The sequence below is a fragment of the Notamacropus eugenii genome, chromosome 3, assembly GCF_028372415.1.
Source record: "Notamacropus eugenii isolate mMacEug1 chromosome 3, mMacEug1.pri_v2, whole genome shotgun sequence".
Taxonomy (NCBI): domain Eukaryota; kingdom Metazoa; phylum Chordata; class Mammalia; order Diprotodontia; family Macropodidae; genus Notamacropus; species Notamacropus eugenii.
In genome coordinates, this window is record NC_092874.1 from 467,405,868 (window position 1) to 467,428,628 (window position 22,761).

The window sequence follows — 22,761 nt, forward strand, 5'->3', positions numbered from 1 at the left end:
AGGGAAAAAGTCAATAACAACAACCACAAAAATAATAATTTAAGTCACAAGTCAGTGTCTAAGGCTGGATTGGAACTCAGATCTTTCCCAATTTCTTCAAGTCCAGTACTCAATCCACTGAGCCACCCAGCTACCTGAATGGATTTCTTAAACTAGGTAATACATTTTTAGAAAATTTTGAGTCATGAAATAGTTTTATCTGCAAACTCTACTCATCTATAATGTTTGTACATCCTAACCATTCTGTGCCATTACTGAGAGAGGAAGAAAAATCAAACAAGAAAACAGCCCGTAAGTGCCAGGGAGGCACCAGCATGGAGCGAACCAAATCCCAGACTTGAAAGGTCTGGTTCAAATTCTGGCTCTGCCCTTACTCCCTGAGCCTCACTTTCCTTATCTGGAAGACAGGAGAATGGGAATGATGGCCCTCCAAGATTCCAGTTGGAAGCTGTGGACACGATTGTTGGCCAGGGGGCCAGGACAAGACCTGTGATATCACCAGGAAGAGGAATTTCCCTTGGGGAGAGCTTCCTTCTGCCAGTGCAGGCCAGCACCTCCCTGCAATGCAGACTGGGAAAGTTGTGCAGGGCACTAGGAGGTCAGGAGACTTGCCCAGGGTCACACAGCAAAGTTGATGCTGGAGGTGGAACTTGAATTCAAGGCTTCCTGATAGATCAAAATGGATTTTTTTTTCACTGAATTAGGTGAGTGGCTAAGTAGTCATCATTTAAAATTTGAAATTTAAAAAAAAGTAGTCAGATGAGAAGTAGGTTACTTGGTGCAACATGCTGAGTAAGCAACAAGACCTAAAAGGGAATGTCTGGTGGTTCTCAGTAACACCTACAAGGACGATGCACTTTTCTGTTACACAAGAGCTTGGAGCAGATGGACTCTAAGGTTCCTCCAAGTTTTAAACCTATAATTCTCAGAATTAAAAACACATAGGAACAAGGACTAGAGCAGAGTAGCACAGAAGCACCAGACAGATGATGAAGCTGACAGAATGCTTCCTCAGCGACATGGACACCAAAGAAAGGATTAGTCAGCAGCTCTGGAAACCACCCCCTTCACAAGCTGCTTCAAGTCACAACATTTTCTATCTGTGACGGCATATTCTGGAATAAAAGTTTCTTCCAACTATCACAATACAAGGAACCAGAAGCTTTACAAGTCAGAGAACACAGGCCCAGTAATCAGCTCCCTTAGCAATACTGGAAACTCCCTCCTCAATAATGGAACATCATGTTGGTCATCAGCAGAGACATTTTTCCCACTGATGTATCTCCAAGCCCCTCCAACACTCCACAAAAGTTTATTGATGAGCCTGCCTCTCTCTAATAACAGGCCCTGCAAGAACCTGGACCCCCATTGATACCACAATGGAGAAGTTAACAACAAATGCTTACAAACACTAAACACTTTTTAAATGTATCCTAACATCGCTACATCTCAAACAACCTTTTGTCCAAACCCAGTGACTCCCCTTCTCTGTCCAAAGTGACGTCATTCATCTGGTCTCTGCTGCCAGAAACTTTGAGGTTCATTTTTTATTCTTCAATCTCCCCTCCAATGAATGACTGAGTCCTATAGTCTGCACCTCTAGAAGAGGAAGGCTGAGCCAGGGAGAGAACTCCTAAAGAAAAAGAAAAGGACAAACTGTTGCCAGGAGAGGCAGACTAAGAGGACCTCAGAGTTATGATGCTTGCCACACGGCTTCGGTCATAAATAGCACCAAAGTGATTTTCCATAAGCTGACAACACATATCACATCACACCATTGTGATGAAGTACAATATACTGGAGTTCAAATCTTCCTTCCTATTGACGCTTTCCCAAGCCACAGGGTGTGGGAGCTGCAAAGGGTCTCGTTTCACGGGGAGGGACACAAAGGACCAGGCAAATCGCACGTCTAATAAACGGTAAAGACAAGGCTCAATCTCGTGCTGAAGCTCAGTCTCCCAAGTTCATGACTCCCCTATACTCACACCCATCTCCTAGCTTCCCAGGCCAGGTATGATGACAACTTTGACTTGACTGCCCATCATCCTCAACTCAGTGTCATCCTGACTATTCCTATGAAATCTCTCAGGTCTTTTCCTTACCATTTCCATTTCCACAATCGTAGGAGGCTGGAGCCTGAGCCCTTGATACTTGGACACGAGCTCCTCGAACCAATCTCAGCTCCCACCTCCAATCTGTCTTTCAAAATGATTCTGGACAAAGGGGCTTCCTAAAGCACCCTTTATTCATTTCATTCTATTGCTTAAGAACCTATAACAAGGAATATAGTCTAGAAGAAAGACATTGGGAACCAGAGTCAGGAGTGAGTCTTGAGTTCAAGCGCTATCTCTAGTCGAGGCCAGCTATAATGATCTCTCCTAAGAACTGGCAGCCGTAAGCACAGACCTACACTATCTCTTTATTATCTTAAGGTCAGACTCATTCCTATCTCTCTGCTGATCCTTTTCACCTCTATGCAAGGCCTGCCTCTACTGACTTAAATCCAAGCCCTCTTGGGAGTCTCATCTCCTCTATGAAACTTCCTCTAATGAATCTGACCCATTTTTCACATCCTTCAGTATTGCCAGGAAGTGCCTAAATACCCCACAACTCCCAGTACACTCTCCTCACCTAGACAGTAAAAGCTTTGCTCCACTTCACTTCCAGGCTGACAACAGCAGGCCCATCTCAAGCATTCGCAAACGGAGTCATGGAAACACGCGTTCTCCTTTAGTTTACTTGAGTCACTCAGTGCAAGACTTTCCAAACACACCAGAGTTGTATTTGGAACAAATTACCAGGTGATGTTTACCATATGCTAGAAGCCCAAAGACATCAAAGACGGAATTCCCTGAACAAGACATGTACACAATAATTTAATGAATACAGCCAACACAAAAGGCTACGCAAACCAACAAATGCTGGCACAACAAGAGGCGAAACGCTGCCATCTGTACACACTACTAGGGTTGGACAAGTTACGTGGGAGAATGTCTCATTAGTGTGCCCACCACACAGGGCTCACAGGGCCCCAGTTTGGGCACTGAAAGGGCAAGGCAAATACTTTGACCAAAGGCCGGTTAAAGATAAAATTAACAGTAAAAGTAATTCGTGCAGAGCGGACCAAGTCCATTTCATTTTTACGCACATGTCCATAAATACGGGTCATGCTCTTCTAGTATTGACGGTAAATGACAGCAATCACGTTGTCACTGACTCACTCATAATAAGATCGATGGCACACCTCTAGGAAGCGACTGGACAGAGCTTGGACTGCTTACAACTCATAACTAAGGGTCAGCTGCACTCTTGTTTAAATGTAAAAAGGCAATGGGGTGGATAGATAGAGTGCTGGGCCCTGTGTAAGGAAAACTCATCTTCGTACATTCAAATCCAGCCTCAGACAGTTAACCAGCTGTGTGACCCTTAACTTAACTTGGCCTCAATTTCCTTATCTCCAAAATAAGCTAGAGAGGAAATGGCCAACGACTCCAGTATTTCTGACAAGAAAACCCCAAATGGGGTCACAAAGAGTTGGACACAACTGAAAAATAAGTGACCAACCACACAAAGGTAAAAAGGCCTATGAGATCACATTCTGTATCTGTTTTAAGTAACACAGAGTTGAGCTGGTTGCGGTCAGTTCAATCCAACAACAAATACTTTTTAAGCATCTATCATGTGTAAGGCACTATGCTAGAAATTCTGCCTTGCAACACTCTATTTTATACGCATCTACATGAGAAAATTAAAAATAGTATTATAAATATAGTCAAAGTAAGTACGAAGATAAACATGGCAAAGTTGCCTTTCTCAAGGCGTTCTATGTTCAGTCAAGACAAGAATCATTCACAGAACTGAGGTTACACTTTGAAAAGTAAGACATTATAACACGAGAAAAACTGATTCTCTCTTTTGTGAATGTAACAAATTGGATATTATAGGCCTTTTCGGCCTCATCCCACCATTTAAACTGAGAATTACAGACCCTGCTTAAAGGTTCACACAGAGATAATGCTTTGTATCTTTTAATCTACCAAGAGAAGCGATACTTGAGAAATGTAAAAAGGGGTCAGCAAACTAGGAGATCATTCCTCCCGAAACTTGTGGCACTGCCCCAAAGGTACACTATTAAAAGCCTGGGACCTGCAGGCATTCCTCGTGGTAGTGTCCACTATAAGGAGGTTGCAGATCTGGTGATGGGACTTGCCCCAGCAATGTCTGGCTCCATTAGAAAAGAAGCAAAGGGGCAAGAGGCCAGGCTTGGGTTTGGCAAGACCGTCCGTGTGTTCAGCAAAGGGGCCAAGGCATTTCACGGTTGAAGGACAGCGCCTAATTGCACTGAACAATCACGAAGGAAGACCATGAAATGAAGCCCGAGAAGCCAGAAGAGAGGGGATAGAGAGACTAGAGGACACAGCGAAGAGAGAGAACACAGAGTGAGTATCTTGCACTGGGCAGCACCCACAGCCACATGTCAGTAAATATGAAAGAGTGAGTCCAGAGTTCACAGAGGCTACAAAGTTATGGGTGACTATGAGATCCCTATAAGAGGCTGGGGTGAAATGGAGATGTTCAAGAACACTTGGAAAGTGGGGTGATCTCAAGGATATTGACACATACACGTAGAGGAGTCCCAAAGAATACTTTGAGCCAGGGACTTAACTTCTTGAGAATGGAGAGAGAGACTTCTGTCCAAGACAGCTGCCTGAGCAAAAACCTGAAATTTGCAACAGACTGAATAATGATCAAATAATTTCAGTGAGAAGCTACAGTCAAGGGCTTCTTCAGTCCTTAGAATTGTGTCAGGGGTCAGCCAGAAACCTTTGGGCAATAGCAAAGGAAATAATGCTGTAGGCAAACAAACTGAAGTTTTCCAAAGAGACCAGAGACCTGTGTAGACTACAAAGACAGCAAGAAGAGAGGTCCCTTGACCCTGGAAAAGTCCCAAGATGCCAGAAAGTCTCTTCGTCCCACCCCAGGGAGATTGTTGGAAGCCCAGGAGAATGGCAGCAAGCAGTCTGGTGTGGGGGTGGTCAGAATGGTACAGTCCAGGCACTCAAGCCCTCCAAGGTCTCTGGCACTACGTCCTGAGATGTATGGGCCCTCAGGATTCTGTGTTCTGAACCTCAAAGATTTTAAGAGGTAAAAAGTAGAATAAAAGCTCTGGAGGAAAGAGATGGAAGAAGAAAAAGTAACTTAGAAGAGAAAGTAGAAAACTTTACTCAAGTAATGAACTTGAAAATGAGAACCAAACAAACAGAAATCAATGATTATAAGACAACAATAAGTATCTGAATAAAATCAAATAATTGAAAATAGAAAACAAAATATACGAAGAGGAGAAATATGAGGGAAGATGACAGAGACTGGCAGATGCCTGTGATAGAGGTGGACCACGGAATATAAACAACAGTTAGAATATGCCTTAAAGGTAGAGATATTACTGGGAAGAGGACATATGCTCACTGGGGTCAGGGGGTATGGGAGAAACACCCCCTAGATGAGAAAGATGGATAGAGATGTACTATCATTAGGATTCACAAGCTTCACCAAGAGGCCAATGCCATCACAAACACCTACATTTCCACCACCAATACTGTCTAATAGCTACCATTTACAGCGTTCTAACAAACCATGGATGCTGTAGTAAAGCTTTTTCAGGAAGGCACTGGATTCGAACACTGAACCCAATGAGGTGAGGCACATTAGTGACAAAAATTTATCTTCTCACGGCAAAGTTCATGGTTATATTTCAATTTTTCTCTTTTTTTCCTTTTTCATAGGTCTCACTGAAGTGAAAATGGATCCAAACTGGGAAAAAAATGATTGCTGTATTTTATTGCCACCTGGGAGGACATATTTATTAACTTTAAAACCTTTTTTAATCACCAAAATTATAGCAATAAAACAAAACATTTGGGTGTTCATAAAAAAAGGAAAAAAACTAGATATGAGTCCATGGAGAAAGGCACAAAAGAAACCATATCAACATAACTCCTTTCTACATCTACAATCTCTGAAAGCTAATATTTTGGCCTAATTAATTTTTTTACCTTAAGAGAAAAATGCTGCCAGCTACTGAAGCTAATTACGAAACAAGCTACAAAGTACAATCAATCTTTTACATGTCCAAAACTTAACAAGTACTCCTAAAAAAAAAAAAGCAAATACATAATTGTCTACAATTTACGTAGCTTAACAAAAATGAAAAACAGCTGATTAAGAAAAAAAACAAAAAAACAAAACCCAAACCCCCCTGCTATGGATCACAGCTATAGTGATCACTTCCAGGGGCAGGCATTTCCCAGCATACATCTGCTTCTAATTTTGCCATTTTTCTTTACAACCAGTCAACAACTAACTCAAACGAGGGTTGCAAAAAATCAAGCTACAAAAGGCTTTCAAAGACGATGTGTCATAAGCACAGGATGACAGTTCTACACAAAGGCTTAGGCTTTCCTTTCGCTCTAACCAGGTTTTAAGCTAGGTTGAAAAGAGGTACGAGGAAACTGCTCCAGGGCTTTCCCCCAGGTAGTTAAGTAAGGCCATTCCCAGTGGTCTCCCTTCCTTACTCACTCTTCTACATCCTTTTCCTTTTCCCTTTCTTTATTCTTGCTCTTCAGGCTGCCTATGCCTTAGGTCCACCAATGATTGGCACATTCTTAGTCACCCTTTAGCTCCCACTGGCTCTCAAGGTACTAAAAGGTATTTTTATTCCTCTTTTGGGAAAAAAAAAAAGAAAAGATCTTATGTGAGACTACAACAGAAGGAGATCAGCTAATGACAAGTGCTCCAAGTTCTTTCTCCAAAATATACAAGAAGCAGGAACTTACGGAGAATGTGAAATGCAGCAATACTCTTAAGTAAATAAAAAGTCATTTTTGAATATACTATCTAGAATAACATCCAAAAGCAAACTTTATACGCCATATCCAATCAATTCTAGGACAAGCAGACAATATACAGCAGCGTTTTTTTTCAGACAGGAGAGGAATCAAACAGAGAACTGCAGTAACCCCCCACAACAGAGACACCTTGTTGGAGGAGAGATGCTCTAAGAGCCTAAAGAGATGGGTACTGGTTGTGGTGGTTGTTGCTGTTGTTGAGGTGGGGGAGAAGGTGGGGTTGAGCCATGGTTTTACCCTCTACTAACAGAGTCTGAAACCCGAGGCTTTGTGGAGCAGAGGCTCCAAAGGTCTGGGATTTCTAACAAAAGCAGAGCGTAAGCACCAGCATGTGCCTGTGAGGAAGCAGAGCTATTGAACTGCCTTTCTCTTCTCCCTGTTTTCACTGTTGGTTCCCAAGTATACCATCTGGCAATTAAATAATAAATTTTAGACATGGAACTGAGATGCTATTTTCAATCATAGCCCTCACTATTTTGCCTAACCTTATTATAATGTTTTGACAAATATTTACAAACTAACACAAAAACTTAGCCTATCTTGTTTGTACAGTGAATCGTCTAAAGCCATATTTTAAAATGCTAGGGAAAAAATTCAAACTACCTTTTAGTAGAGAGACTTTAGCAAGAGGTTCATTTAGATCTTGGTCATCCATTTGGGCGTCTGTGGAAGAAAATGACTGTTAATAACAGCATTCAGATCAACAGAAGCCAACCTAACACTATTAAAATAAATAATCCAGACAGAATAACTAATAAGCAATATGTGTACACATACTCTTTTTTAAAGAGTTCAAACCAACTGGCTGGAAATATCTCAATTTACACAGGAATGACTTATTTCTATAAATTATGATACTTTTCATGGAACTCTACAGCTTTAACATGAAACAAATGTCGATTATCCTGACATATATTATGTAACCTTAAAAGTCCTTAATGAAGAGACACATTTGCACACACCACATCAACACTTACCTGTGGTGTCGTCGCTGCTCTTTTCCTTACTTGGGCTAAGAGTATCTGACAAATCAGACTCCTTTTCTTTTGCTTGATTCTCTGCCAGAAAAAAAAAGATGGGGAGAAAAAAGAAAAATGGAGGCACAACTTATTTTATATCAACAGTCCTCCAAGTCTCCTGCTACCTACAGAGCTCATTAAATCAGCAGAGCCTGCTAGCTCTCCTTCTTTCACAGCCCTGTTCCAAAATGGAATGTCACTGCTAATATTAAACATTAGCGTGGCCCACAGAACTGAGACTTGTGCTCAGAGCTGTATCCCTGCCAAGTGAAATGCCATGTAAAATTCACTTTGCTAAAGTAGTCAGAAAACCACCACAACAAAAGAACCAAATTTGCGGAACAACATGGATGAAAAGCCCTGACTCTAATAAATCAAAAGCAAAAGCCAGCAGGCTGAAAATATGTTTATTTACAAACTGGAAGAAACGAAAACTGAAGTTCAGAACACTTTCCTTTTAAAGTCAACTTGGTTTAGAACTTCATAAGTTAGCAGTATTTAAAAAAAAAGTTTTAAGGAGAGCATCACTGTAATTCATTTTCTCAGCAGAAGCTCATAAAAGGAGATAGTAACTGTATAAACTTAGTCATGTGAAAGTCACGACTAGGAATTCTCTATCCGGGCTGGGGGTTGTTCTATGGAGTTTCTCAAGTGAAAGTTCTAAAAAATATTAGGAAACAAAAATGACTCCCAAACTTCAATTTTCCAAGGACTATTCTGACTGATTCAGTCAAGTAAAAGAAAGACATTTATGTAGCAGAGATGCCTTCTATCCCAGTTTACATCCTTTAGAGAGAAAAAAATAAAAGCTTCACTAACGAGGGCTGAGCAGTTTTGCAAAGGTTACTGGCAATGAATTTTGTTTTAAATACTTTGTTTTATAAAGATTTACCTTCATGGGTGGGCAGATTTTGAATGAGATAATGTCTTAACTGAAATCTCTCAATTAACAATGGCACAGTTTAGGTAAAACGACTGACCAGATCTCCAGTCATTTGAAGAGGTTTATTTAAGGATAATTTTATACGTTTAATCTATACAGGTAGTGAGTATGCTGCACAAACTGAATCCCAGATATTTTATGCATTTTGTTATTTCGAATGGGACACCTCTTTCTCTTAGAATGTTAGGTGGACCTGGAGCCAGGAAGACTGGAGCTGAAATCCTTCCTCAGATACTTATTGATTGTGCAACCCTGGATAAGTCTTCCTTACTCTCTCAGTCTCAATGGGCCCAATAAGAGCACCTACTTTCCAGAGGTATCATGAGAATAAAATAAGGTTTTGAACCCAACCCATTCTTCAGTCCTGCTACACGCTACTTTATACTCCCTCTACCACATGGTGTGGCCAAACTGGTCTTCTCTTTCTTCCTCTCAGAGGGACGCTCCTCCACTTTCCATCTCTCTGCCTCTCTCTGCCTTACCACTACCTCTCTCCCTTTACAACACAGCTTGATCTTCTACACCAAGCCTTCTCAGACCCTCGCAACATGGAGTGAGCTCCCTCTTTATTGTGCATTTATTCTGCATATACTAATAAAAATGTATGCTGTTTCCTCCAATTGTATGTATCCTTGGAAACACAGATGTTTCACTTATGTCACATCTGTATCCCTGGAACAAAGGGGTTAAAAACCTGCTTAGTGACCAACAGGAAAACATGCTCCAAATCACTAATAATAAAATAAATTAAATGTGGAGGTTTCACCTCATTCTGTGCAAACTGACAATGATGACAAAAGACAAGAGACGTTTGATGTCGGAGGGCTATGGGAATTCAGGCACATAAACTACTCTGGATTTAAATGAAGAATTAGGTAAGAAAAGTGACTAACTGGTCCATACTTTTAGATCAATGATCCTAGTTAGATATAAAGCATTACAGTGTTGGGGCACGGGGTCACAAAGGTCAAATATAGAGATACACGATGACGACAATATTATAAAAAGATGAGTAAGAGCATCTGAACTGGAGTCTTAGAGAACACAATAATGAAGCGCACCTTGTCACCAGAGGACTACAAGGGCAGAGTGGACAGCATTAAGCGTGGGCCCTGTTTTGTGTTTCATTTTTTAACTTTTTCTTCTTTTTTTGCCACAAATGAGAGATCAATGAGTAAAACAGGAATGACTGTGAGGTAAAGACAAAAGGCATCTGTAAAATGTATGAAGATAAAAAGAGCCAATTTGCGTGGAAGGTCAGGCTTAAGTCACCAAATTCAACTCAATTAACATTTCTTTCTAAGTACTTATTACATGCAAGATATTGTAGGAGGCATATAATGATGGCCTTCCGTCAGTCCTGGGATTAATGTTGCCTAAAAGGCACTGGGCCAGGAAAAGGGGATAAGACAAAACACAAAAATAAGGTCTCTTCCATCAAAGGGCTTGTAATTTAGTGGACGCAGGGACACCATGCAAACAGCTAAGCATATACAGGACACAGACAATGAAAATGGCAAGTAATCACACCCAGAAGGGACCATAATTAGGGCAGTACCAGGAGCAGCTAAACTGCAAAGGAAGCCAGGGAAATCAGCAGCTCGAGGTGAGGAGGACCAACCAGTGAAAAGGCACGGAGATGAGAGAGGGAGAGCTGTGTCAGAGGAACAGTGAGGAAGCAGGGGTCAAAGCATCACAGAATATATGGAGAAGAAGTGAGTGCACTAAGACTAGAAAGATGGGATGGCAGCAAGTTACAAAGTGCTTCTAATGCCAACCCGAGGGTCATTTATTTGAATCTGGCAGTAAGAGGGAGCCCCCAGAGTCTACCAAGCAGAAAGGCAATATGATGTGGGGTGGGCTTTAGGAAGATGCCTCTGGTGACTGAATGAAGGATGGGCAGGAGCAGGGAGAGACCTGACACAGAGAAAGATGCAGCAATGGTGTAGGCAGCCGGTGGAGGAGTAACCCAAGACTGGGTTTGGCAAAGTAGGAGTGGCAGGAGGAGAAGATGGCAAGGGACTGAGTGTGGAAGGAACTGGTTCACCAAGGCTTTAAGTCAAGAAAGGAGGAGTGCACAGTACTGCAGGGGTGAAGGCCTGGGAGACACTTGAGGGGATAGTGAGGAGGCATTTTAAGGCAAGAAAAACTATGGAATGTAAAAATAATATGGTCAAATGATGGGATTTGGGAGTTCACAAACATGAAAGTGGAACATTTGTGACTGATGCCAAGAGATGTCCATCTTTGTGTGCAGCTGGGAAAGAATGAACATGCAGGTCATGGAATCTGAGTAGACTGAGAGAGTTCATAAGGGCAAAGTAGCACCTGTGTTGAAATCTCCCAATATGAGGACAAGAATTGGGGTAGAAAGACAGTGAATCAGACAATGGATTCATTGAGAAAGGAAAGAGAATGTCATGTTAGGCAGTAGGTAATTGATTGAGTTATCAGGCTGGAACGAATGAACTTCAAAGAAAGAAAGGCTACCAAGTGATAGTAGCACTGGGGAGCAAGGAGCATGATTCTCCTCTTATGGCTACTGACTCAAGGGATATGAGTATAGCCAGTGCAGGAAAGGGTGGCCAGGGATGCCTTGTCATCAGGAGGCAGCTGCAATGAGATCCAAGAGATGAAGGGAGTAGAAAAGGAGAAAATTTAGGATGAAAACAAGTTTGTTGTGGCTACAGAATAGCCATTCCAGGGTGCACAGTGGAAGGGACTGGGTAAATCTGGAATGGAAATGTGAGAAGGTTGAAGGCAACAGGAGTAAGGAAGTGGCCAGTAGGGGAAGGGTTTTAAAGTCAGAATAACAGGGTGTGTACAGTGAAAGCCAGGGTCTTAGAATCACAGGGATGGGAAGAAAAATAATCATTCATAAGCTCCAAGACTTTGTGACTTGTTAATAATAAAAGTGTGCTTAATTAAACTGACTGCACTGGTCATGGTGAGAACAAAAGCAATCTGAAATCTTGGCTATGTGTTCGCTTGTCATATTGTGAGACTCATTACTCTGGAGAGTAAAAGAATCTGCAAAGTACAGGTGGGCACCTGCGATCAGTGTGGGCTTCTGACACTCTGCAGGAGGTGAACTTTCTTGTAAAAAAAAAAGTGAAATTTGGGGGTAACTTTTCAGTAGAACAATGTTTCCCCCATTAGCCTATGAGCTCTGTTGGAGCAGGGACTGTTTTTGTCTTTATTTTTTTTGTATCCCCAGTGCTTAACACAGTGCCTGCTATATAGTCAGCATTTAATAAATACCTGTTGACTTAGCTAGACTTTTGTATATACACTCAAATTCTTTTAAACTAGAAAGGAATGCCCAAAATGCCAAGTCAAACATGCAGATTAGCACAAACGTCCAAGTTCAAGGTCTATAAGAAAATTAGACATAACAGGGTCACCAGGATGAGCTTCTAGCCCACTAACACTGGACTTTGGGTTTTCAGATTTACTTTCTATTACATTCACCTGTGCATGCTATTGAACCATGTTAGTCAAAGTGAACACTGGTAAGAATTTTTACAAGTTTTTGATAAGCCTTTATTCTTAAAGCTGTGCTGTTTTCAGTAATGAGCCTACTCCCAATCAAGCCACTCCATGCAACTGTCACCCCAAAACATTAAGCAGCAGGATTTTTTTCCTGAAGACTTAATAAGGTTTGTCCTTCCCTTTAAAGTGTCAGGCTTTCAAAAAACTTAATTTCAATAGCTTTTAAGAAGATGAAGTAAAAGCTATTTTAAAATCTGTTCTCATTACCCATCAAGAGGAAATAAATTACCATATATGCTAAAAATAGTTCACTATTCTGAAACCCAAGCCTTGTATGCCAGCATGATGCTAGGTATGAGGGCCATATGCATTCTTCTCCCAAATATGGCATTGCTTGCTTATAAAAGTTAAGAAAATAAAAGGCCACACATTTGAAATAAAAATCAACTTTTAGGTATTTATCCCCCAAAACAGCAATAGCATATTTTAAAATAAAGTAACATTTTAAAAAACATGATCTTAAATTATGACAATTTCCTTTCTGTTAGATAATACAGTTAATTTCATTATGATTTGGGCTCAAAGAGCTCAAGGACTTTCTAGTCATGGGCTAAAAATCAAGGCTCTGATCTGAAGAGGAAACTGACAACTGGACAAAAGCCGATGAAATCTCATAGTGAGTGTTAACCAAAAAAATTCTAGACCTTTCTTTAGTGACTGATGTAAATATAATAAATTACTTTTAAGACAATTAGTTAATAAGGTATGCACACATATTTTTTATGGAAAAAGAAATACCTAGACTTCAAAAGAAAGATTATCCTAATGTCAATTGATGCAGGAATATGATTTAATGCTTTCATTGGCTCCTGTGACTTTACTAACCTGTTTGAAATCAATAATGGGTTAAGACAGTCATGAACTTCAGAATACATACAATAATTTTACTATTCAAGGAGCTCTCAAAAATGAAGTAAAACTAAAACACAAAAAAGCTCACCTTTTGAAAGCTTCGTTTCTTCGACCACTTTGGTTAGATGCCCCTCGTCTATGAGCTTGTCTGCCAAAGAAAATAAATGTTACCATCCAAGCTCAAACTGAGCGAGCCTTTCTGTCCTCAGCTATGCAGTTCACATTCCATGACCAAATTTAAAGCTGAGAACATCACTCATACTTATTACCAAGCTCAAACAAAAACTTGCAGCTGGCAGAGCATTTAGACAACGACCAAGCGATCGCACTTTTGTTTAAAACACAGAAGGTAAAAACATTCTGAAATATTCTCTTGTGCCTTTTTTTCACAGTTGCTTTTAAAGAGTTTAAAAATGAAAATTAAAGGCATTACATTAATGAGAGAATATTGCCAAAAAAGGTTTCTTAAGTGAGAAAGTTCAGTGCCAACAAGTTAAGACTAAATAAGTCACACTTGTTCCATACAGCTGTGCTCAGGGAGCTGAGTGAAAGCCATAACTGTCCCAAGTGTAGTGATTTTATGAGGGAAGAGTCAAAAGGAATAAAGGGAATCTTTCTAGTCAGCACATTTCTGTCTATATTTTTGTAAAGGAAATAACTTCATTATTTTTACACATCAGCTTCTCTTAGAAGGCATATTCTTTTTTATATAACCAAAATTATTTCACCACAAGTTTTTGAGTTGCCTTATTTGTACACATATGCACTGGACAAAGAAAGATGAAGAAGGAATGACTTTTCAAATTCTGAACCTATCTAGAATGGTAGGAATATTATGATTTTACTCAAAGAAGAATAAACATATGCAAAATTATCTTCTCCCATCCGTCCAGAACCACCCCTCCCTTCATACATGCCAGTCTCCACTCAGTCAAGTCTGAATGTGACCACTCTTCTCCCTCTCAACTCTCATACCCCTAATCTGTTGCCATGCCTTGTGAATTTCTCCTCTATTGCCTCCTTCTCTTCTCTCACACTATCACAATGCTAGTTCAGGCTTTCAATACTTCTACCTGGGATATTGCATTAGCCTCCTCAAATCCATCTTCTCCAGGGCTGACTTGCACAGCTTCCTAAAGCACCTATGTGATCAAGTCACTTCTCTGCTCAACAACCTTTAGTCACACCCGATTGCTTCTCTGCCTGCCACTTATGTGTTTCTCAGTCTGGCTCTAGTCTAACTTTCAAGACTCATTGTGTGTTATTATACCTTCTGATCCCTGAATCTTCAATTCCATCTCCTCCCTTGGAGACAAACGTTGTCCCAATCATCAGAAATGCTTTCCCTTCCTCTTCCTGAGAGGACCCTCTCAGAATCCTGAGCTTCCTTCAGGGCTCATGCTCAGGAATGGCTTTAAGCATCCCCCTAGTTGTTAGGTGCTTTCTCTCTCTCTCCTTTTTTTATTGTATTTATTTATTTTTAGATTTCCACATTCATTTCCACAAAATTTTGAGTTCCAATTTTTCTCCCCATCTCTCCCCTCCCCCACCCCATAACATCTTGCATTCTGATTACCCCTTCCCTCAATGTACCCTCCCTTCTATCACACCCCACCCTTCCCTTATCCCCATCTTCTTGCTTTTCCTATAGGGCAAGATAAATTTCTATATCTTATTACTTCTGTTTCTTATTTCCCAGTCATATGCAATAATTATTCTCAACATTCATTTCTAATACTTTGAATTCCAACTTCTCTCCCTCCCTCCCTCCCTCCCTACCCATCCCCACTGAGAAGGCAAGCAATTCAATACAGGCTACATATGTGTAGTTTTGCAAAAGACTTTCATAATAATCATGTTGTGTAATACTAACTATATTGCCCTCTATCCTACCCTGTCCCCCCCCCTTTTTTATTCTCTCATTTGACCTTGTCCCTTCCCAAAAGTATTTACTTCTAGTTACTCCCTTCTCCCATTTGCCCTCCCTTCTTTCATCCCCCTCACCCTACTTGTCCCCTCCTCCCCTACTTTCCTGTAGTGTAAGATAGATTTTCATACCAAATTTAGTGAGTATGTTATTCCCTCCTTAAGTCATATGTGAAGAGGGTAAACTTCATTTTTCCTCTCTCACCTTCTCCCTTTTCTCCTCCATTGAACAAGATTTTTTCTTATCTCTTTTATGAGTTATAGCCTGCCCCATTCCATTTCTCCCTTTCTCTTCCCAGTATTTTCCTCCCTCACCCCTTAATTTTTATTTTATTTTTTTATGGTTATCATCTCTTCTGATTCAACTCAATCTGTACTCTCTATGTGTGTGTGTGTGTGTGTGTGTGTGTGTATGTGTGTGTGTGTGTGTGTGTATTTGTATAATCCTACCCAAATACTGAGAAAAGTTTCAAGAGTTACAAATATTATCTTTCCATGTAGGAATGTAAATTGTTCAACTTTAGAAAGTCGTTTATGATTTCTCCTTCCTGTTTACCTTTTCATGCTTCTCATATTTGAAAGTCAGATTTTCTATTCAGTTCTGGTCTTTTCATCATGAATGCTTGAAAGTTCTCTATATCATTGAATGACCATTTATTCCCTTGAAGTACTACACTTGGTTTTTCTGGGTAGGTGATTCTTGGTTTTAATTCCAGTTCCTTTGACTTCTGGAATATCCTACTCCAAACCCTGTGATCCCTAAATGTAGAAGCTGCCAGATCCTGTGTTATCCTGATTGTATTTCCACAATACTCAAATTGTTTCTTTCTAGCTGCTTGCAATATTTTCTCCTTGACCTGGGAACTCTGAAATTTGCCCACAATATTCCTAGGAGTTTCTCTTTTTGGGTCTCCTTCAGGAGATGATGGGTGGATTCTTTCAATATTTATTTTGCCCTCTGGTTCTAGAATTTCAGGGTAGTTTTCCTTGATAATTTCATGGAAGATGATGTCTAGGCTCTTTTTTTGATCATGGCTTTCAGGCAGTCCCATAATTTTTAAATTGTCTCTCCTAGATCTGTTTTCCAGGTCAGTTGTTTTTCCAATGAGATGTTTCACATTATCTTCTGTTTTTCCAAACTTTTGGTTTTGTTTTCTAACTGCTTAGTTTATCTCATAGTCATTAGCTTCCCTGAACTGGATTCTCTTTTTTAAAGAACTATTTTGCTCAGTGAGCTTTTGAGCCTTCTTTTCCATTTGGCTAATTCTGCTTTTTAAAGTCTCCTTCTCCTCATTGGCTTTTTGGATCTCTCTTTTTCCAATTGAGTTAGCTTTTTTTTTTTTTTTACTTGCAGCACTTTTATTTTTCCTTACACAATGACGTGCTGGGCATTACAATTCTCAACTCTTAGGATGACTTACAAATTTTGGTATTCTACTGTTGGTGAGAACATTAAGGCAACGGGCAAAAATCTTACATAAATTAACTAGATGCACAAATTTACAGGTTGTAAATGCAAACTTTTTTGCAACTCAAGGTTGAGTAACTTAGCCCCATGACACTGGGGGAAAACAGTGGGTTAAGAAAAAAAAACTGGTTCCTAAGGTTTGGATTCAATGTGTATTCCTGCTAGGATGGTGGCAAGATGCAACACACATTTAATAAACTCTTGCCAACTTTAGGAGAGAAATTCTGCAAGTCAGCTCTTTTAGATGCTGGAAATCTGACCTTTAGATGCCCTGTACAGATCTGATGCTTTATAGAACTAAACTGTACAGCTGTTGAACGTCAACCAGCCAGCTACTGTACTGCCATATTATCAGGTCAATTCTCTATTTAACTTAACTCTTAGCCTTACCTGTCAAAATGAAGTGACCTGTATCAGGGTTTAGATCAAAGATATATACAAGGTATGCTAAAATGTACACCAAGGGAACAACTGTTAACTTGAATACGAGGTCAAATCAGTAATGGTTTAACAATCTAAAAAGTGCTGATATTTGTCTAATATCAGATACAAATTTCCCCAAGGACAAGTTTCTTTTCAAAGAAGGCTTATTCCAGTTTCATGAGGCTAACATGAGGTATATATTTGCCAGGGCAAATTTTTACTTCATGAATACTCATGCAGCAAATGCTACGCATCTGCTAGCAGTCCATTTAGAAGCATTTGCGATGGACAATGGATGGGCCAGATCCATCATATTCCTGCTTGCTGATCCACATCTGCTGGAAGATGGACAGAGATGCCAGAATTGAGCCACCAATCCAGACAGAATACTTATGTTCAGGGGGAGCAATGATCTTAATTTTCATTGTGCTAGGTGCCAGGACTGTGATTTCTTTCTGCATTCCGTCAGCAATACCAGGGTACATGGTAGTACCACCAGACAATACTGTGTTGGCATACAGATCCTTTTGGATATCAACATCACATTTCATGATAGAATTGAAAGTGGTTTCATGAATGCCACAGGATTCCATACCCAGGAAGGATGGCTGGAAGAGGGCCTCTGGAAACCTGAACCTCTCATTGCCAATGGTGATCACCTGGCCATCAGAAAGCTCATAGCTCTTCTCCAGTAAAGAGGAGGAAGCAGCAGTGGCCATCTCCTGCTTGAAGTCCAGGGCAACGTAGCACAGCTTCTCCTTGATGTCACGAACAATTTCCCTTTTACCTGTGGTAGTGAAGTGGTATCCTCTTTCTGTCAGTATCTTCATGAGGTAGTCTGTTAGGTCATGGCCAGCCAAATCCAGATGAAGGATGGCATGGGGAAGGGCATAACCCTCATGGATGGGCACAGTGTGGGTGACACCATCACCAGAGTCCATAACAATATCAGTGGGACGACCAGAGGCATACAGAGACAATACAGCCTGAACAGCAACATACATGGCTGGGGTGTTGAAGGTCTTAAACATGATCTGCGTCATCTTCTCTCTGTTGGCCTTAGGGTTTAAGGGAGCTTCTGTAAGCAGAACAGGGTGTTCCTCAGGAGCTACACGAAGCTCATTGTAGAAGGTATGACGCCAGATTTTCTCCATGTCATCCCAGTTGGTAACAATGCCATGTTCAATGGGGTATTTCAGAGTCAAGATACCTCTCTTGCTCTGAGCCTCATCACCAACATAACTATCCTTCTGCCCCATTCCCACCATGACACCCTGGTGTCTTGGGCATCCAGCAATGGAGGGGAAACACAGCCCGAGGAGCATCATCCCCAGCAAAGCCAGCTTTGCACATGCCAGAACCATTGTCAATGAAAAGAGCAGCAATTTCTTCTTCCATTTTTGTTTAATCTGAGGCTGTGCACCATCCTAGTCTGAGAATTTAGAGCTGGGGGAAGGGAGGAGGCAAATCCAGGGGTACATCTAAAGTAGCCTACAAGTGCTGCTGACTACCACTGAGTGAGAAGTTAGCCTCTTTTTAAAGGTGTTGTTTTCCTCAGCATTTTTTTGGTTCTCCTTTAGCAGGTTGCTGACACGCTTTTCAAGCTCTTCTATGGCCTGAGTCCATATCATATTCATTTTGGAGGAACTGGTGGCAGAGGCCTTGACTTCCTCTGACAGTATGTCTTGTTCTTCCTCATATAAAAGGATGAAAGGAGACACCTGTTCACCAAGAAAGTAACCTTCTATAGTCTTATTTTTTTTTTTCCTTTTTTGGGCATTTCCCAGGCAGTTACTTGACTTCTGAATCCTTTGTCAAGAGGAGGGCCTTAGTGCTCCTCCTTTCCCCAGTACTGTGCTCAAGGCTGAGGTTCAGATCAGCTGCTCAATTCTGCCAGTTTTAAGCTGAACTGCCTGGGCAATGGACCCAGGCTGCTGTGGCATAGCCACCACCTGGGGCCAGTGCTGGGGGAACCCTGTTCCCCTCTCTCCCACCTGGGAAAGCCCTCTCACACTGACCTTTGGAGCTTTCTTTGTGGCTTGTGGGTTGGGGGATCTGGGACCCTCCCTGCTGGGAATCAGGTCCTGTTCTTCCCAGTGCCACACGGCCAGGGTTGTGCTCTGCTCCACTCAGTGTCTGGCGAGATAGACCTTTCCTGTCTGCCTTCCAGGTTATCTTTGGCTGGAAATCTCTTTCACTCTGTCATTCTGTGGCTTCTGCTGCTCTAGAATTTGTTGAGAGTCATTTTTTACAGGTATTTTGTGGGCTGCAGGGAAAGCGCTAGGGTATATGCATCTTTCTACTTTGCCATCTTGGCTCTGCCCCCAGGTGTTCTCCTCTTAATCAAATTATCTTGTATTTACTTAGTTTATGTCACCTACAACTAGCAGAGAGCACACTCTAGGCAGAGTCTAGCACAAGGCTTGAATTTAGTGGCACTTGGGGAATTTGGACCTATGATTTCACTGGTCTAGGAAAACCCGTCCACAAATGGAGACCATCACGTGTCCGACAGATCAAAGTTCCCGAGAGCTGCCTGAGACACTCAAAGGCTACATGTCTCATCCAGGGGCCCCCAAGAGCTTCAGCAATTTGCCCAGGGCCACAGAGACAGAATGTATCAGAAATGAGATAAGAACACAAGTCTTCTTGACTCTAAGGTTAGCTTTCTCTATCCACCTCCATTTTAAAGGTATATTTTCTAATTGCACAATAAAACTGGGTATGTAAAATGTGAATAATATGAAGATATGAGAAAATACCTTACAATGGCAAAAACTGTACTTTAAGAATTCTGCAAATATTTAATTCATTTGTCTACTCCACTCCAACTACTGACCTCCCTGGCTTTTTCTAAGTTCAAACTAAAATCCCGCCTTCTGCAGGAAGCCTTTTCCAACCCCTCTTAATTTCAGTGACTTCCTCCTGCTAATTATTTCCTATTTACCCTGTATATAGCTTGCCTTCTATATATTTGTTTGCTTATTGTCTCCCCCATTAAACTATAAGCTCCTTGAGGGCAGGAACAGTCTTTTAGTTCACTTTGTATCCCCAATATTAGCCATAGTGTCTGGCACATAATAGGTGCTTATAAATGTTTACTGATGACTTTTGGGGATGGAGCCAAGATGGCAAAGGAGAGAAAGCACTCTCAGCTGAGCTTTCCCAACATTCCCCTCCAAACAACTTTAAAATAATGCTTCAAATCAAATTCTGGAGTGGCAGAGTCAGCAAAAGGTCAATCAGTGTGAGACATTCTTCCAGCTCAAGATAACACAAGAGGTCAGGAAAGGAAATCTGTGACATGGGAGGAGGCTGGCCCAGGGCCCATGTGGATGAAACAGCAGTTGATGGGACAAGGTGGCAGAGACAGAAGCAGTAGGAACTTTGAGAGCTCTCAAGCCAGAAATGGTAAAGGAACCCAACAACTTGTCAGAAAGAGATTACAGGGAAGCCTGTGGTAGCTCTGCACACAAGCCCAGATGCTATTTGGCAGCACAGAAAGAGGGTGTGGGAGTGAGTTGATTATGTTGGGATGATGTAAAAACAAACTTATAGGAAAGAATGAGGGATGTCCTGAGAGAAGGGGGAAGGGAGAGGAAGAATGAGGAAAATTATCTTACATAAAAGAGGCACACAAGGAAGAGCTTTTACAGTGGAATAGGAAATTGGGGGAGGTAGAGGTATTGCTTGAACCTCACTCACATTTGAATAGGTTCAAAGAAGGAAAAATATATCTACACACTAGATTGGTAAGAGAAATCTATCTTACCCAACTTGGAAGTAGGAAGGGAAGGAGATAAAAGAAAAGGGGGAGGTGACAAAAGGGAGGGCAGAGAAAACAAGGCCAATGGTCAGAAGCCAAACAGACTTTAGAGGAGGGACAGGCTAAAAAAAAGAGAAGAATAAACAGAAGAAAATAGGATGGAGAGAAATACAGTTAATAATCATAACTGTGAGTGTGAATGGGATAAATTTATCCATATAATGGAAGCAGCAGAATGGATGAGAAACCAGAATTTAACAATATACTGTTTACAAGAAACACACTTGAAACAGACACACACAGAGTTTAAATAAAGGGCAATGGAAGCACAGATTAAAAGGTAATTAGAAACTAAATAGTGTAATCCCAAAGAATGAGTAGGTCAAAGAACCATATCATAGCAACAACAGCTTCATTAAAGAAAATGACAACAATGAGATAACATTCTAAAATTTGTTAGCCAAAGCAGTATTTTGGGAAAAATTTATATCTCTAAGGGTGTATATCAATATAAGAAAGAAAAAGCAAATCAGTGAACTGGGCATGCAATCGAAGGAAGGAAAGAAAGAAGGAAAGAAATAAAGGAAGATGTTAAATCCCCAATTAAAGACCAAGATGGAAATCCTGAAAAATCAAAGAAGATAAAATTGGAAATTTAAAAAAAGCCAATGAACTAATGAACTAGGAGTTGGTTGGGGGGCGGGGAAAGGAAGCAAGAAAATAAGTAAACCATTAGTTAATTTGATTAAAAAAAGAAAATCAAATTACTAGTATAAAAAAATGCAAAGGGTAAAAGGCACCAGCAACGAAGATGAAATTTAAGAAACTGCTAGAAGTTATTTTACCCAATTATATGCCAGTCAAACTGACAATCTAAGTGAAATGGATAAATATTTACAAAAATATAAACTGCACAGATTAACAGAAGAGGAGATAGAACACAAATAACCTTATCTTAGAAAAAGAAATTAAACAAGCCATCAATGAGCTCCCTAAGAAAAAAATCCCCAGAACCAGGGGGACTCACAAGTGAATTCTGCCAAACATTTAGGTAGTACTTAATCTCAATACGGAACAGAAAATTTTTAAAATAGGTCAAGAAGGAAACCTACCACAATTCTTTTTATGACACAAATATTATTTTGATACCTAAGCCAAGGAAAGCAAAAACAGAGAAAGAAAACTATGGAACAATTTCCTTAATGAGTATCAATGCGAAAAATTTAAGGAGGCAAGGAGATAACAGTAATATATCACAAAAATCATGCACTATCACCAGGTGGAATTATACCAAGAAAACTATCAGTATAAATGACCGTGTCAACAACAATAACAACAAAAACCACATGATGATATCAATAGGCGCAGAAAAAGTCTGACAAAATACAACAGTCATTCCTATTAAAAACACTTAAAATGCAAAGTAATCAATGAAGTCTTTTTTTAAATAAGTACTTTCTATCTAAAACCAAGAAAAAGTATTATCTATAATAATGATCATCTTGAGGCCTTCCCAGTAAAACTAGAAGTGAAGCAAGAATGTCTGTCATCACAACTATTATTCAATATTGTACTAGAAATGCAAAATATAGCGAAAAGACACGAAAAACAAATTGAAGGAATTAAAAATAGACAACAAAGAAAACAAAACTATCACTCTTAGCAGATGACATGATGGTATATTTAGAGAACTCCAGATCAACTAAATCAACCCTAATCAACTAAAAAGCAATACCTTTAGCAAAATTGTAGGATATAAAATAAACCCACACAAATCATTAGCATTTCTACATGCTACCAACAAAACCCAGTAGTAAGAGACGGATAGAGAAATTCCATTTAAATAACTGCAGAAAATATAAAATACTTGGGCGTCTACCTGCCAAGACAAACCCAGGGAATAT

The 22,761-nt window shown here is 40.4% G+C and overlaps 1 protein-coding gene and 1 pseudogene across 7 annotated transcripts in view; both read right to left on the reverse strand.

Annotated features, from left to right (window-relative positions):
- Positions 1-22,761, reverse strand: part of SLMAP (sarcolemma associated protein) — a 160,493-nt gene that overhangs the window by 20,951 nt on the left and 116,781 nt on the right. For 5 of the 7 annotated variants that reach the window (XM_072598844.1, XM_072598841.1, XM_072598843.1 and 2 more), the window contains exons 11-13: positions 13,363-13,422; positions 7,886-7,966; positions 7,512-7,571 (exon numbers count right to left, since the gene is read on the reverse strand). In XM_072598844.1, the coding sequence (XP_072454945.1) occupies positions 7,512-7,571; positions 7,886-7,966; positions 13,363-13,422 (201 nt within the window). The remainder of the gene's footprint in view (positions 1-7,511; positions 7,572-7,885; positions 7,967-13,362; positions 13,423-22,761) is intronic. The other 2 variants (XM_072598845.1, XM_072598842.1) reach the window with 1 other exon arrangement.
- Positions 17,281-18,583, reverse strand: LOC140497656 (actin, cytoplasmic 2-like; annotated as a pseudogene).